Source organism: Leucopleurus acutus (assembly GCF_964270905.1).
Source record: "Leucopleurus acutus genome assembly, chromosome: 5".
Lineage (NCBI taxonomy): Eukaryota > Metazoa > Chordata > Mammalia > Artiodactyla > Delphinidae > Leucopleurus > Leucopleurus acutus.
The window spans coordinates 141,048,471-141,062,360 of NC_139147.1; the positions used below are offsets into that span (position 1 = coordinate 141,048,471).

Consider the following 13,890-nt stretch of genomic DNA (forward strand, 5'->3'; position numbering starts at 1 on the left):
CTACTCCCTGTTAGTAAAGTGAGAAATGCAGGAGTTTAGTAACAGATGCATCTTGGTTTCATCATATTAGGCAGTGGTTCAGTCTCGATACAGATTTTCTTTTTCTCCAGAGAATAGCTAGATCTGGAAGGAAGATATTTGAGTGATTCCCTATTGCCACATCAATGATGATTGGCATGTCATTGGACTCAGCAGACAAATCTGCTCTAATATTGTTACGTTACAGAATATCTCTTGGTAAATAATTTAAAGGTGAATTGAATTTAGTAGAATCTTGCCTGGTCCTGTGATGTACTGTTCTTGTTTTAATACCTTTTTTATATCAAATAGGAAGTGTAAAGAAAAGCAGTCTAAATTTTAGGCATAGTGGAATGTCTGAATGTTGAATGGTAGCTTTATACTTTACTCGGTAGTATGAATTAGGGGGAACCCATCCCAAAGATTATAAACCATGTGGGCTAGTGGACCTTGTTTCTCTCTGGCCTAGTCGGTCCACAGGGTTGGGAAGAACCTTCTCAGGCCCCTGGCAGGACGTGACTTTCTAGGGAGAGGTGTTGGAGTGATGGTGCGCGGTGAGCTGCCTGCTCCAAGGGACTAGGGTACTCAGTTTCCCTTTTCCAGACGTGTGCTGCTGATCCCTGACCTCTGTTGAAAGAGCTGTGTGACAGTCAGGTAGCCTTGAACTTTAAACCTTCGAGCCTCTCTATACGCGAATATGCCAGCATGGGGAAAGGGTTCAGTTTGTTTCTGCTGTCACACCACAAATCCAGGAGGCCTCAGCTGGTGGACCTGGTGGCAACGCAAAATGCCCTGCTGTGGAGAAGTGCGGGTGGAGTTAGAGCGGATAAGGAAGGTGGGGATGGAGAAAATAGGGCGTTTAGATGAAGGAAAGGAGGTGGGTGTGGGTGGGTAGGAGGTACTCAAGTACAGATTGTGGCCCATGTAAATGGAGAAACACTAATCAGTCAGTGTCTGATTGGCTCATAACAGCAGTTGGTATTACTGCACTGCTGAGAGTAAGAAGGGTCTTTTGAGTTGCTTCCTGGCTGAAAAAAAATCCCTCCATTTGCAGATTTATTCTTGTGAATCTGTGGTTTTCAAACTGTGATTGATGACCTTCCTCTAGACGGTCTCTGGGTGGTTTACGGGACAGTGTCTGAAGTGACTTAGTCATTTACTATTTGTTTTAAATAAAAAAATGCTGCTTCACTGCTAATTTTTTAAGCAAAAAAACCCCCAAAAAACCCAACACAAAAAACTTAATTCTTCCCTTTTCCTTTTCCCCAATTTAGTTGATAGTGAAGTTAATTTTGTTCCCCCCCACCGTCTCTGCTTAAGTTCTAACAACTGAGGAAAACATTGGGACTCATGAGCGCAGGGACTTAACATCTTTAATTCACCACAGTGCCTAATGTAATAGGGTCACGATAGTTTTTTACTGGCTGCCTTAGATCTTGAGTTTGTTGTAAGAGTTGGATCTTCTGTGGAGATCAGAGTCCCAGTACTAATGTGTTCAGAAGATCCAAGTTAGAGGCAGTTTCAAAATAAAATTCTAACTTGTTGTTATTGATAAATGATTTTTATTCAGATGAGACGTCTTTTCCAAATAGTGTCCTTTTGTGAGCCAGAGTTAATCCTCTGGATCCGGGTTTGATTCTAGGTTCTGGCATTTAGTCTCTCTGTGATATTAGATGCATAGTTTAACATTTCTAAACCTCAACTTTATCTTCTGTAAAATGGGGATAATAACGGTCCCATCTCACAGCCAGTTAAAGTCTACAGTGATATTTCTCCAAGTCCATTTGATAAACTTTAGGAAAATGAGGTATATGTTAAACTCTGAGGACTTAACGCTGTTTGTTAAACTAGGAAAACTCAGATTTTTATAGTAACTCAAGAAAAGTACTTTGCACATAGATGTTCAATTGCATAAAATGTGCTATAATTGTAGAATTAATAATTAGATGTAGAAACATGTTCTCTTGAAAAAAAATTTCAGTTTTCAGGTATTACAGAAAAGTAATGTTGGATACAGAAAATATTAAATGGGAAATTTATTTATTTACTTATTTGGCCGTGCTCCACGGCTTGTGGGATCTTAGTTCCCTGACCAGCGATAGAACCTGGGCCCCAGCAGTGAAAGTGCAGAATTCTAACCACTGGACCGCCAGGGAATTCCTGGGAATTTTATTTAAACTATGGTAAAAATTAATTTCTGTCTTCTTCAGAGTTAAGAGGGAGATTTTACTTACTTCTTTGATGCATTTTTGCTCCTCTTTGGCTTGAATTTGTTTCTTAAAAAATTGGCATGCTCTTATCACGGTCTGTTCTCTCGATAACGTCTGTATCACTCTTGGTATATTTGCTATACCTCTAATTATATTTGTTTTGTATATATATATTTGTCTTATTTGTAGTTGGACTATGCCTGAAGTAACAAATTTTGATGATTTCATTAAATGGACTAGTCAATTCAATAAAACATCTATTTTGAGCTCTTCATTGAATTGACTGTACTGTCACTGTGAATTTTTAAAAATATTTATTTATCTGTTTACTTATTTGGTTGTACCGGGTCTTAGTTTCGGCAGGTGGGCTCCTTGGTTGCGGCTCACGGGCTCCTTAGTTGTGGCATGCGAACTCTTGGTTGCGGTATGCATGTGGGATCTAGTTCCCTGACCAGGGATGGAACCCGGGCCCCCTGCATTGGGAGCTCCGAGTCTTAACCACTGCGCCACCAGGGAAGTCCCTGTAAATGTGAATTTTAAATCACATTTATTGCATGCTACCTTTGTTCAGAGTGGACATTGTGATTTTACTGGATACAATATAATACTGTCCTAGGGATGATGCTTAGCTTTAGACTCTAAACTTTTGTTAGGTTGAAAGGTTGATTTCAGTGTACATGTATTCCAACGTGAACTTTTATTATATGGGCTCATCTAAGTTTGTTTTCCACCTAAGAATGAAGTAATACTCTTTATAGATAATCTTTCATAATTATTGTATTTTCTTGATTCTGAATGTGCATTTAAAAACTTTTTAATGTTCCTGAAATCAGGATGCATCTTACAGTTGATGTGCACAATCATTAATTTAGGATGTCTTAAAAATCAGTGGTCTTTTGGATTCACAGGTGCGTGGTGTGTATCACCATTCAGAATTAAACTCTAGGTTTATTGCTTGCAATGGCTCTGTGTTTTCTGGGTTAATTCAGAGACTACTTTGAGATTTTAAAAATTTTAGTAATTAGTTGCATGATGTTTTCTTCTTGAGAATGAGTTCATTTTGGAAGGTTTCGAGGAATGCAGACGGTAGGGGAATACAGAAAGTCATCTAAGTGGATGAAGGTTTTTTAAAATAATAACTGTTAGGCAAACACCTTTGCGAATCCCCATGTCATATATTCATGTCCTGCTTGGCCCTGAGTAAGTTACTGAATTTTCTTTAGCCTAAAATATGTTCGTGGTTTTTTTTTGTTTTTTTTTTTTGCGGTACGCGGGCCTCTAACTGTTGTGGCCTCTCCCATTGCGGGGCACAGGCTCCGGACGCGCAGGCTCAGCGGCCATGGCTCACAGGCCCAGCCTCTCCGCGGCATGTGGGATCTTCCCAGACCGGGGCACGAACCCGTGTCCCCTGCATCGGCAGGCGGACTCTCAACCACTGCGCCACCAGGGAAGCCCCTGTTTGTTTTAAACATGTCAGTACCTATACACCGCTTCATTTTTCTGAACCATAAGTCCAATATGTTGGTGTTAAAATGAATGTTTCATATTGCCTCCATTTTTGTCGTTTTCTTCAGTCAAGGCTGAATGAATCATGATTGTGGCCCCCGTCCTCCACTCCCCTTTCTTTTTAGCAGATGACAGTCACGTGCAATACTCTTACCATTCCTGGAACATTTAAGGTATTGGGTGAAGTCTTACAAGCTGAAATTTAGTCTGCATTTTGCTTCTGACTTGACTCCGTAGCCATGTGCAGTCACTGACTTCTGTATCATAATGACTAAGGAAGTGGCACTGCCGGACAGAAATTCGAGTTAGGCAATTGTCTAGTTGATTTATGTCTCAAGAAAGGATTTTGTCTTAAAAGTTCTGATAAGAGAGAGGAGAGGTCTTTTTGTTTATTTGACTTAGCAAGATAATTGCTTGTCTTTTCACCTTACCAGTGTACAGTTACTAACCTTAGTTTTCTAAATGGGGACTTATAAAACGGTAATACTTAGAAAATTCTGTGAGATATATTTAATTCACTTTTAATAGCCTAAGATCATCATGTAAAAGGTACACGGTAAGTGTGAATTATTGATACTTTTTCATTTTTCTTCACCCTAAGGGACAGTGCCTGAAATAGCTGCCTTCCTTACCCCGCGTGTCAAGACTGGGAAACTTAATACATACCATGATTACAACTTTTGAGATAGAATTGAATTGCTGTTATTGAAAACAGCAGGACGTCTTGCAACCGTTTAAATAGCAATTCTTCGTATAATCTTTTCTGTCAGGAGAAATACAGCCATTCTTTGGTAGCAGTGGCTCCAAATATATTATAGTATATTGACTCCCTGCGCAGAATTGTCAGGTTTATCAATTGCAAGTTTATAAATTGCTTTTTGTATTGAATAATTAGATTTAGAATTATAGATATCTGGAGGAGTTTCAAGTTCCATTATAGAATTATGTGACAAAATTATGACATCAATTTTTTTAAACCAAAAGGGACAGTATAAGTATAAAGCAAGATGAGTTATTTGAAGATCCCAAAGAAGTTCTTTTATGTTAAAAATAGTTTTCTTTGACAGTTTAAGCATACTCTTTTGAATGCCTGTTCTTTTGGTCCTCTTATTTTAAAAACGAAAGTATAGGGCTTCCCTGGTGGCGCAGTGGTTGAGAGTCCACCTGCGGAGGCAGGGGACACAGGTTCGTGCCCCGGTCCGGGAAGATCCCACATGCCGCGGAGCGGCTGGGCCCGTGAGCCATGGCCGCTGAGCCTGTGCGTCTGGAGCCTGTGCTCCGCAACGGGAGAGGCCACAACAGTGAGAGGCCTGCGTACCGCAGAATAAAATAAAATAAAATAAAATAAAGAATAAAAACGAAAGTATATATATGTGTATACACACACACATATAGGTATGTGCGTATATATATATATGTATATATCAGAATCACTTTACGGTACACTTGAAACTAACACAATATTGTAAATCAACTGTACTTAAATAGAAAAATTTATGAAAGTTATTCATGTTTCTGGCAACAGATTAAACAGCACAGAGACATTTTTAATGAAAAGCAACAGTTTTCTGTTGAAACACTCTCCCTTTCCCAGTTGCATTCCTTTAGCTGTCTCTGGTTTGTCCTGCTTCTGGTTTTCTGCACAACCCTAAATCTTATGCATATACCTGCTTGTTGAATTGTTAACTTAAATAATATCTTTTGTCTCCTTGCTATGAAATTTGAGGATGTAGCTTGTTCACCTGCTTTCTTTTTTTTTCCCTCCTCCCGGTTAATGATAGTTATATTTAAAAGAAAGAGTATTGGTTGTCTTTCTAAACTAAATAATATAGTTAAGCCACTATTTCGTATTCCCTCACATTTCAACAGTATTCCTTGGTTCCCTAGTTTGTAAAATGGGGATATTAGTACCTTTTTTCTTCTTTCCATCTACTCACAGTCCCCCATCCACTTTTTGTTGGTTTCTATTAGCTACACCCAATTTCACATCTTCAAGGTTAGTAACGTTTTCATTGTGTAGTGCAACTACAACCTGTCTTCTGTGCTTTATCTGCAAGTAAAAGGCCAATAAACTGTCTGTACATTTACCTAAATATTTAGTGCCACACCAAACACGGTGTTAGGATTAGATTTCCTCTAAGTCCAATGTTATGATCTCAGGGCTCCCCAGTGAGTCATAGCATTTAGGTGAAATAGGTCAAATCTTTCTGTTTTATGCCTTAATATCTGTTACATGATTAAAATTATTTTACGTTTGAGTTTCCTTCCTGTTCGATCTACGATTTTCTTAGGCAGAAAATGTAATCTCTTCTGGGATTTCTGACTGTCTTTCTCCCCGCTCCCCGAATAGTAGGTCTTTTTTAATCTTTATGTACTCCGCAGTCCCCTCTTGACCATCTCAACCTGTTTGATCTACACCCATCTGCTTTGTCTTCCAGAAATACACTGAAATTTCTCCTCCTTTGGTGACCACCCCCTTCTCTTTGCTGTTTATTCCTTTTTGCATTTTCTGTATCTCCACCTGCTCCCCCCCGCCATTACCATGGGGTCCTGAAGGAGTGGGAGGTGAATGTGTGTGTTCTCAGTTTGCTGTCTTTAACCTGGACTTACCCATTTTGTTTTCAAGTGCCTGTTTTATTTATATTTTTGTGTGAAATCTACGAAGGGTATCAGATCTTTGAGATTTCTCTTATTTAATTCTGGGCCATATGTACTTTAAATGCATATAAACACATCACTGAGTCCATATTAGAAGGAAATCATATGTTCTAACGATAAGAGGTCATGGAATTTGTCCTAGTTAGAACCTTTTCATTTTATAGGAGAGAAAATTGAGGCCTAAAGAGAGGGAGCAGGTGTGAGCAGTCTTTTTGCCCAAGAGTCCTCAATTAATGGGATGGCAGAATTAATAGGTTTTTTGGCTTTAAATTTGTTAGGCTTGCTCTACTTCATAATGCCTCCCCAACCCTGAGTCACATGGCTTAGAGAAGTGACCATTACATCTGGACCATGCGCTTCATTTGGGAGGTTGGTGGCAGTCCTTCTGGGGGATTTGCACCAATTCTGAGCTTCCGTTGGTTGTCTTGGAAAAGGCACAGAATGAAACTGTTTGAGAATAAATGTCTTTGTTAAAATTCTTATTTTTTTATGGTGCTTTTAGTCACCTGTCATTACCAGAAGAGCAGGCATCCAGCAGTTAGTGAATCTCATATTTTAAAACCAAGGCAGAGGAGAAGAAATGGTTTTGAGAATTTAAAAAAATTAGGCTTAACAAAGCCTACTTTTAATAATACATGAATGATAGGAGGTTGCTAAGTATACTCTTACAAAACAGTGTAGCACTGTTAGCCTTTGTATATGTATAGGGGGTTAGGTGCAGTTAAAAATGTGAAAATAACTCATGAGGGCAAAAACAGGTTTTTAAAATAAAAGTTCTTTTTTTCCCCCCCTTTGCACAAAGCTCATGCAGTTACATTAAAATGAAGGCATTCTAGTAAGGCTTATTGAAACTTGAAAGCCTCCACTTGCTCCAACCTAGAGGCTTCAGGGAATAATACCACTTATACTTTGATAGCGGTTTTGGGTGTTAGAATGAGATCTTGATAATCCTTTCTTTACCAGTTGATTGGCTCAGTCAGGATAGGATGCCTGGATTCAACTTAATATGATCATTTTTCCATCCCATATGGGATGTTCTAGTACAGATCAGAAGTTGGAATGATCCATAAATCGTGTGGCAAACGTTTCCAATTTAAACTAGAAATTTTGGTTAGTGTTAGCAGTGGCTTAACGAAGTTTTCATTGAACTTATAGTGTTGCTAACACAGGCTGCAAGCACCGATGGTGGCCAGTCTCATTACTCTTTGTAGGAGCATTGTCAAAACTGTGGCAGAAATTACTACTTTGTTGGTATTGTATATGATGATTTATATGGTATTAGTATTTCAAATTAAAAGCATACAAACGGGAAAGACTAGTGTAAAAGTATAATTTTAATGAAATATTAAAAGAGTGAAGACATTTTAATGTAACTTTCTTTGTCTTTATTTTGAAGAATTCAGAAGGAACTTGCAGAAATTACGTTGGACCCGCCTCCCAACTGTAGGTAAGTACTTACGGATTTTTATTTATTTGTATCTTTTGCGGAAGAGGTAATTGAACTGTTGGTCTGATGCGCAACCATTGTTGTTGTAGCCTGATTAGTTAGTAAAAACATCATTGTGGTTTGGACTTTAATGATTGTGGAAGACAGTGGTGGTGGTTGTCTCTGCAGAAATGGGATATTCCGCAAGTATGTTTGCAGTGGTAGAGTGGAGTCACCAAAAAACAGAGTAACGCAATAAAAATAAGGTAGTGAAATTACAGGGTAACAAATACAGTCACCTTTTAGTGAAAGAGGCGTGAGGGTTTTAAATGACTTCTTCAATGGTGCAATAACAGCGTGGCTAAAATATTTGCTATTTGATAATTATTCAATTGTTATCCTGTTGGAAATTGATTTTTAAAAGTGCTGGGACATTAAACAGTGTTCTTCATGGTTTACATTACTTCTTGTCGTCATGGCTTGTGACTAAGTCAGAACGGGTGATTGGAGGCAGGTTGAATTTAAAACGCTCTCTCCTTTATGACCACATACCCTCAACTTTCTGGTCTGAGTTTACTTATAGGAAGTTAACGTGCTTGCCCAGAAATGATTAATGACGTGCAAGTACGTAGTGGAAAGAGGAGAGAAACTATCTCCCACCTTAAACAGTATCTTGCATCTGGTGCCGTAGTTGCAAGATGGCTGTTTGGCGGTTTTAAGACAATTCTTTCTGTTTTGATGTGAACTCAGTGTTGAAACCAGGCCAGCGTGGAGTTTTTGTCGTTTAAATTGGTGGTGGTGTGCATCAGAGGTGAGAGGGCAGGTTTCCAATATTGAGTGCGTTGTTGGGTGTGATTTCTGATTTCACTGATTTTGTTTTTATATGAAAGCAAAGACAGCAACTATGGTTGTTAGCGAAAGTGAAAGTTTTGCAGATGGCTCTGTGGCTAGTTGACAGCTATTTTGTGTAGGAAAAATTCTAATAAGACTTAAAGTTTGTGGTGAATTTAATATGGTTCTTTACATGAGAGTCATATATAGTATATAAACTTGCAATAATAACATTCGAAGAAAGTTTCACTCAGCTAGAACAAATGATTCTTTGTTAGGAAAAACTGTTTAATAGTAAGACTTTTTTTGTCACACTTAAGACTATGTTACATCAAAGCTGTTTCAGATGACAGATCATTGTTTAGGCTTTGGTGGCCAATTTGTGTAAGTGGATTGATTTGTGGAAAAACTTCAGTTTGAATTAAACTAAAATCCCTTGTTTCTTATGATAATATTTGTTTTAATGGTTTGAATCTTTTTTTTTAATAAACTGTTTCACCTCATATATTATTTTTGTTACCTTTTTACAAACAACTGAACTGGTAAATATGTGAACTTAGTTTATACACTTATTTGCTTAAATTTTGACAACAGATTCTTGGCAAAATAAACTAATTGCTTTGTTTTGATGAGCTTGTTTAAGGCTCACTTTTGATAAATGAAATCCACATATAAGGTGATGATTAGACTGTTTGCAACTTTACTATCATATATTATTTTCTAATGCATTAGTCTAATTTAGCCTTGACTTACTACAAATAATAATTTAACTTAGATTAAACCGATATATTGTAAACATGCATGAAAACTGGAGAGTCTGTGAAAGGAATTACATAATGGTTATTATTACTTAAATAAACTTAAATAATTGAACCATAGTTCTATTTAATGTAAAAAAGAAAAGCTTAACTATGGTGTCATCTGAAATTTGGGGATTTACTTTTTCATTGAGCCTTAGTTAAAGTATCATTACTGGTTATGTAAGCAAAATATATGTAATAGTTTTACATTTAAAAATGTAGATGTCACACATAATAAGCCCCTCAGACAATCTCAGGAAAGACACCTACTTAGTTTTATTTTCCCCCCATTTTTATTGAGATATTGACATAGAACATTGTAGGAAAGATACCTTGTTTGGTTGATTTGCTGGCTTTGGGAAATTTGCAATGAAATCCTTTTAACCACGTGCAGGTTGGGTAACTAAATTTGCTTCAGAAGCAAGGACTATTGGTGACGTGTCTTTAGCTCCTTTTATTGACCCCCAAAGAGTTGATTGGACTGATCATGCAGACGCCAAGATCATGGCCGCCTTCATGTTTGTGGTGCTCCCCCGGCAAAGGGTCTGCTGCGCTGGGGCCGGCTGGGAAGTGGTGATCGCCCCCAGGTTCCCCGCGTGCTGGCGCCGCTTCACTGAGACGCTCACGTGCTTGTATTAAGCGGATTGCTGTGGCGTTTGGAGTTCGGGTGTCAAATATTTGATTGTGGTTTATAGTAAATCTTCCCATCTATATTTCAATGAGAATGTAGTCACTGTCTTCAGAAAGAGAAGGTAGAACAATTTTGGTTGGGCATGTTTTTGGCACAAGGTTAACAGTGCTTTTGTGGTTGATTTTTTAAAAGTGCTGTGCTGTCTTCATGTGTGTCCTACTGACTGTAATGAATTAGTTTATAGAAGCGTAGCAATTAAAGCCATCTGCCTGATAGAGTCAGACTCCCCGGTCGCCTAAGTATTCCCTTTTGTTACACTTCCTGGGACACGTGCCTCTCACAGCCCTGCTTTTTGGTGGCTTGGGTACTTGTTAACTCACTGTCGCAGGTAAAGGTAACGTGTGGGGAAGCATGGGTGTGTTCAGGCAATCCGAATGGAGAAGGATTTTATCTGCTAGCTGTCTCGGTGAGGGTGGGTGTGTGTCACCTTCCACTTGGAGTGTGGTTTATTCTTATTTTCTGGAACTTAAGAGGCTAGTACAGCCCAGTTCTGTGTGTATGTCAGGTTAGAGATGGGACTTCTGAGTCTCAGTGCATCTCTTATGTGATGTCCAGGTGAGCAATTCTTGGATTTGTATTGCAGGAACTAGCATGTGTTTATCCTCTACTGCAGTATTGTTTAAGTTTTTTTTTTTTTTCAGGTTTTGAACAAACTTAATCTTCTAAAAGAGCATGCACATAACATTTTGACAATAAGTTACATTATTTCTTCTTATAGGAAACACCTGCCTATACATTTTTTGGTTTTCTTTTCACATTTTTTTTTTATTGTCTTTGAGGTAAAAATGCAATAATACTTTTTTTTTTTTTAGGCTGCGTAAAATTAATTCTTTTTTTATATTATAATATTAGAATTAACGTTTAACAACAAAACTTTATGATATATCTAAGAAAACAGTTTGTGTTCATAAAATCATAAGGTCTGTAGGGCTGTGGGCATAGAAAATTGTACATAATTTGTGTGAAATTTGGTTATATACGTAGAGTAGTCTCTGTAAATAGTAGAATGTATTTTGCTTAGTCTTATGTTTTTTTAAATAAATTCATTTATTTTTTGGCTGCGTTGGGTCTTTGTTCCTGCACGCTGGCTTTCTCTAGCTGCGGCGAGCGGGGGCTACTCTTCATTGCGGCGCGCAGGCTTCTCATTGCGGTGGCTTCTCTTGTTGTGGAACACGGGCTCTAGGCGCACAGGCTTCTGTAGTTGTGGCACACGGGCTCAGTAGTTGTGGCGCATGGCCTTAGTTACTCCGTGGTATGTGGGATCTTTCCAGACCAGGGCTCGAACCTGTGTCCCCTGCATTGGCAGGCGGATTCTTAACCACTGCGCCACCAGGGAAATCCTTACTCTCATTTATGATTGGTATCATAATTGACCCATGACATTTGCAGGGGCTCTCTCCTGAGACCGCTGCAGATCCATAAATGTTTTGGTGCCGCCAGCTGAGTTGGAGGTGCTGGGCTGTTGGCTAGAGTTGCTCACGACCTCAGTGCCCTGCACACCAGCTTAGCTTGTAGATGACTAAGTTGTGACTTTCAGGACTCTTCACAGTTGTCAGAAACACAGATTTTAAATCTGTAAATGTGTTAGTGTTTTCATTTATATTTCCCTGAGGTTAGTGGAAAACTGGCAGCTAGCTAGAAAAATTTCTGCATTAAAATTTCTGTCATCCTAAGGATAACCTGTTTCTCTTTATTGCAGAGAAAAGCTAAGTTCAAATTCTGTTATGATCTGATACTGCCCAAGTTTATATTAGCTCTATGAGCATGGAGCTGACAGAGATCCTTATTACTTCTTGCAAGTAGAGACTGGTAAAATGATCCGTTTGGATTTGACTTTTGATTTACTAATTGAGCAAATAAAAGGAGGAGATACTAAAAAAGAGGATGTAATTCAGTTATATTAGCAGTTTTTACTCTTATTGTTATGTTTCAATTATCTACTCACTGAACACAGGCTCTGCTTTATTTTTTAATTGTAACAGCTTTATTGAGATGTGTAATTTACAGTATAAAATCCAGTGGCTTTTAGTGTCTTCACAGTCTTACCTCCGTCACAATCGGTTTCACATTTTGGCCGCCCCAGAAGGATAACACCGCACCTTTTAGCAATCACCCCTTTCCCAGTCCCTCTCAATTTTGCCACCACCCAGCCCTAGGCAACCATCAGTCTCCTCTCTGTCACCATAGATTTGCCGTCTGGACATTTCATATACACGGAATCATACAGTATGTGGCCTTTTGTGACTGGCTTCTTTCAAGAAGCATCATGTGTTCAAGGTTCATCCATGTTGTAGTGCCATCAGTACTTAATTTATGTCTTTGAATAATATTCCATTGTGAGGATATACTCCATTTTATCTGTCTGTTAATCTGCTGATGGATGTTTGGACTGTTTCCACTTTTTGGTTATTGTGAATAATGCTGCTCTGAACATTGGTGTACAGGGTTTTGTGTGGACATTTGTGTTCATTTCTCTTGGATATATACCCAGGAGTAGAATTGCTGGGTCATATAGTGACTGTGTTTAACCCTTTGGGGAACTGCCAGACTGTATTCCAGAGTGGCTGCACCATTTTACCTTCCTCCCAGCAGTGTATCAAAGTTCCAGTTTCTCCATAGCCTCAGCAGTTGTTACTTTCTGTCTTTTAATGATAGCCATCCTAGCAGGTGTGAAGTAGCATTTCATTGTGGTTTTGATTTGCATTACCCTGTTGAATGATGGTGACCATCTTTTCATATACTTATAGGACATTTTTATATCTTCTTTGGAGAAATCTATTCAAATTCTTTGACCATTTGTCTATTCAAATTCTTTGACCATTTTTAAGTTGAGTTTTGTCTTTTTGTTGCTGAGTTGTGTTATTTATTTTGAATACAGGTCTCGTATCAGATGTATGGTTTGCAAATATTTTCTTTCATTCTGTGGATAGTGTTTTCACTTCCTTGATAGTTACTTTTGAAGCATAAAAGTTTTAAGTTTTGATGAAGTCCAACTTATCTACTTCTTCTTTTGTTACTTTGTGCGTTTGGCGTCATTTCTGTGAAATCATTGCCTAATCCAAGACTAAGAAGATTTACGCCTACAGTTTTCTAGTAAGAGGTTTTTTTTAGTTTTAGCTTTTATATTTTGATCTCTGATCCATTTTGTATATGGTGTGAGGTAGAGGTCCAGCTTCATTGTTTTCCTTGTGGATATCCCAGTTATCCCTGCACCATTGCTACAAAGACCATTTTCCCCATTGAATTGGCTTCATATCCTTTTTGAAAAATCAATGGATCGTATATGTGAAGCTTTATTTCTGAACTCTCAATTTCATTCCATTGATGTGTCTATCTGTCCTTCTGCCAGTACCGCAGTCTTGATGTAGTAAGTTTTGAATCAGAAACTGTAAGTCGTCTCATTTACTTTTCATTGTTTTAACTCATTAGTTAAGGCATTGCTAGAATAGAGGAGGCCATGACTAGACATAAACCTTACCACTGTCTCACCTTCCTGTTGATGAGAGCCACTTAATAGAGGAAAATGTATTTTCCAGATCCTAGTAACTGAAACAGTATGTAGGAAAACTGTGTGTGGGGGTTAACATTTTTCAAAACTATATTACAGAACAGGAAAGCATTGAGGTAGAAATTGGGGTTAGTGTCTATTTAGGTGTGATCTCTACAAAGAGCCAGCAATGTGAAAATCTAATTATTGTCACTAATTGTTTTTCTTTTTTTGGTTACTATAGTAATATTTATGTAGCATTT

General features: G+C 38.2%; 1 protein-coding gene across 1 annotated transcript in view; it reads left to right on the top strand.

The window, feature by feature from the left end:
* Nucleotides 1-13,890, top strand: part of LOC309962612 (ubiquitin-conjugating enzyme E2 E2) — a 354,003-nt gene that overhangs the window by 6,320 nt on the left and 333,793 nt on the right. Inside the window, exon 3 of the mRNA XM_082840507.1 lies at nt 7,789-7,839. Within this exon, the coding sequence (XP_082696633.1) occupies nt 7,789-7,839 (51 nt within the window). The remainder of the gene's footprint in view (nt 1-7,788; nt 7,840-13,890) is intronic.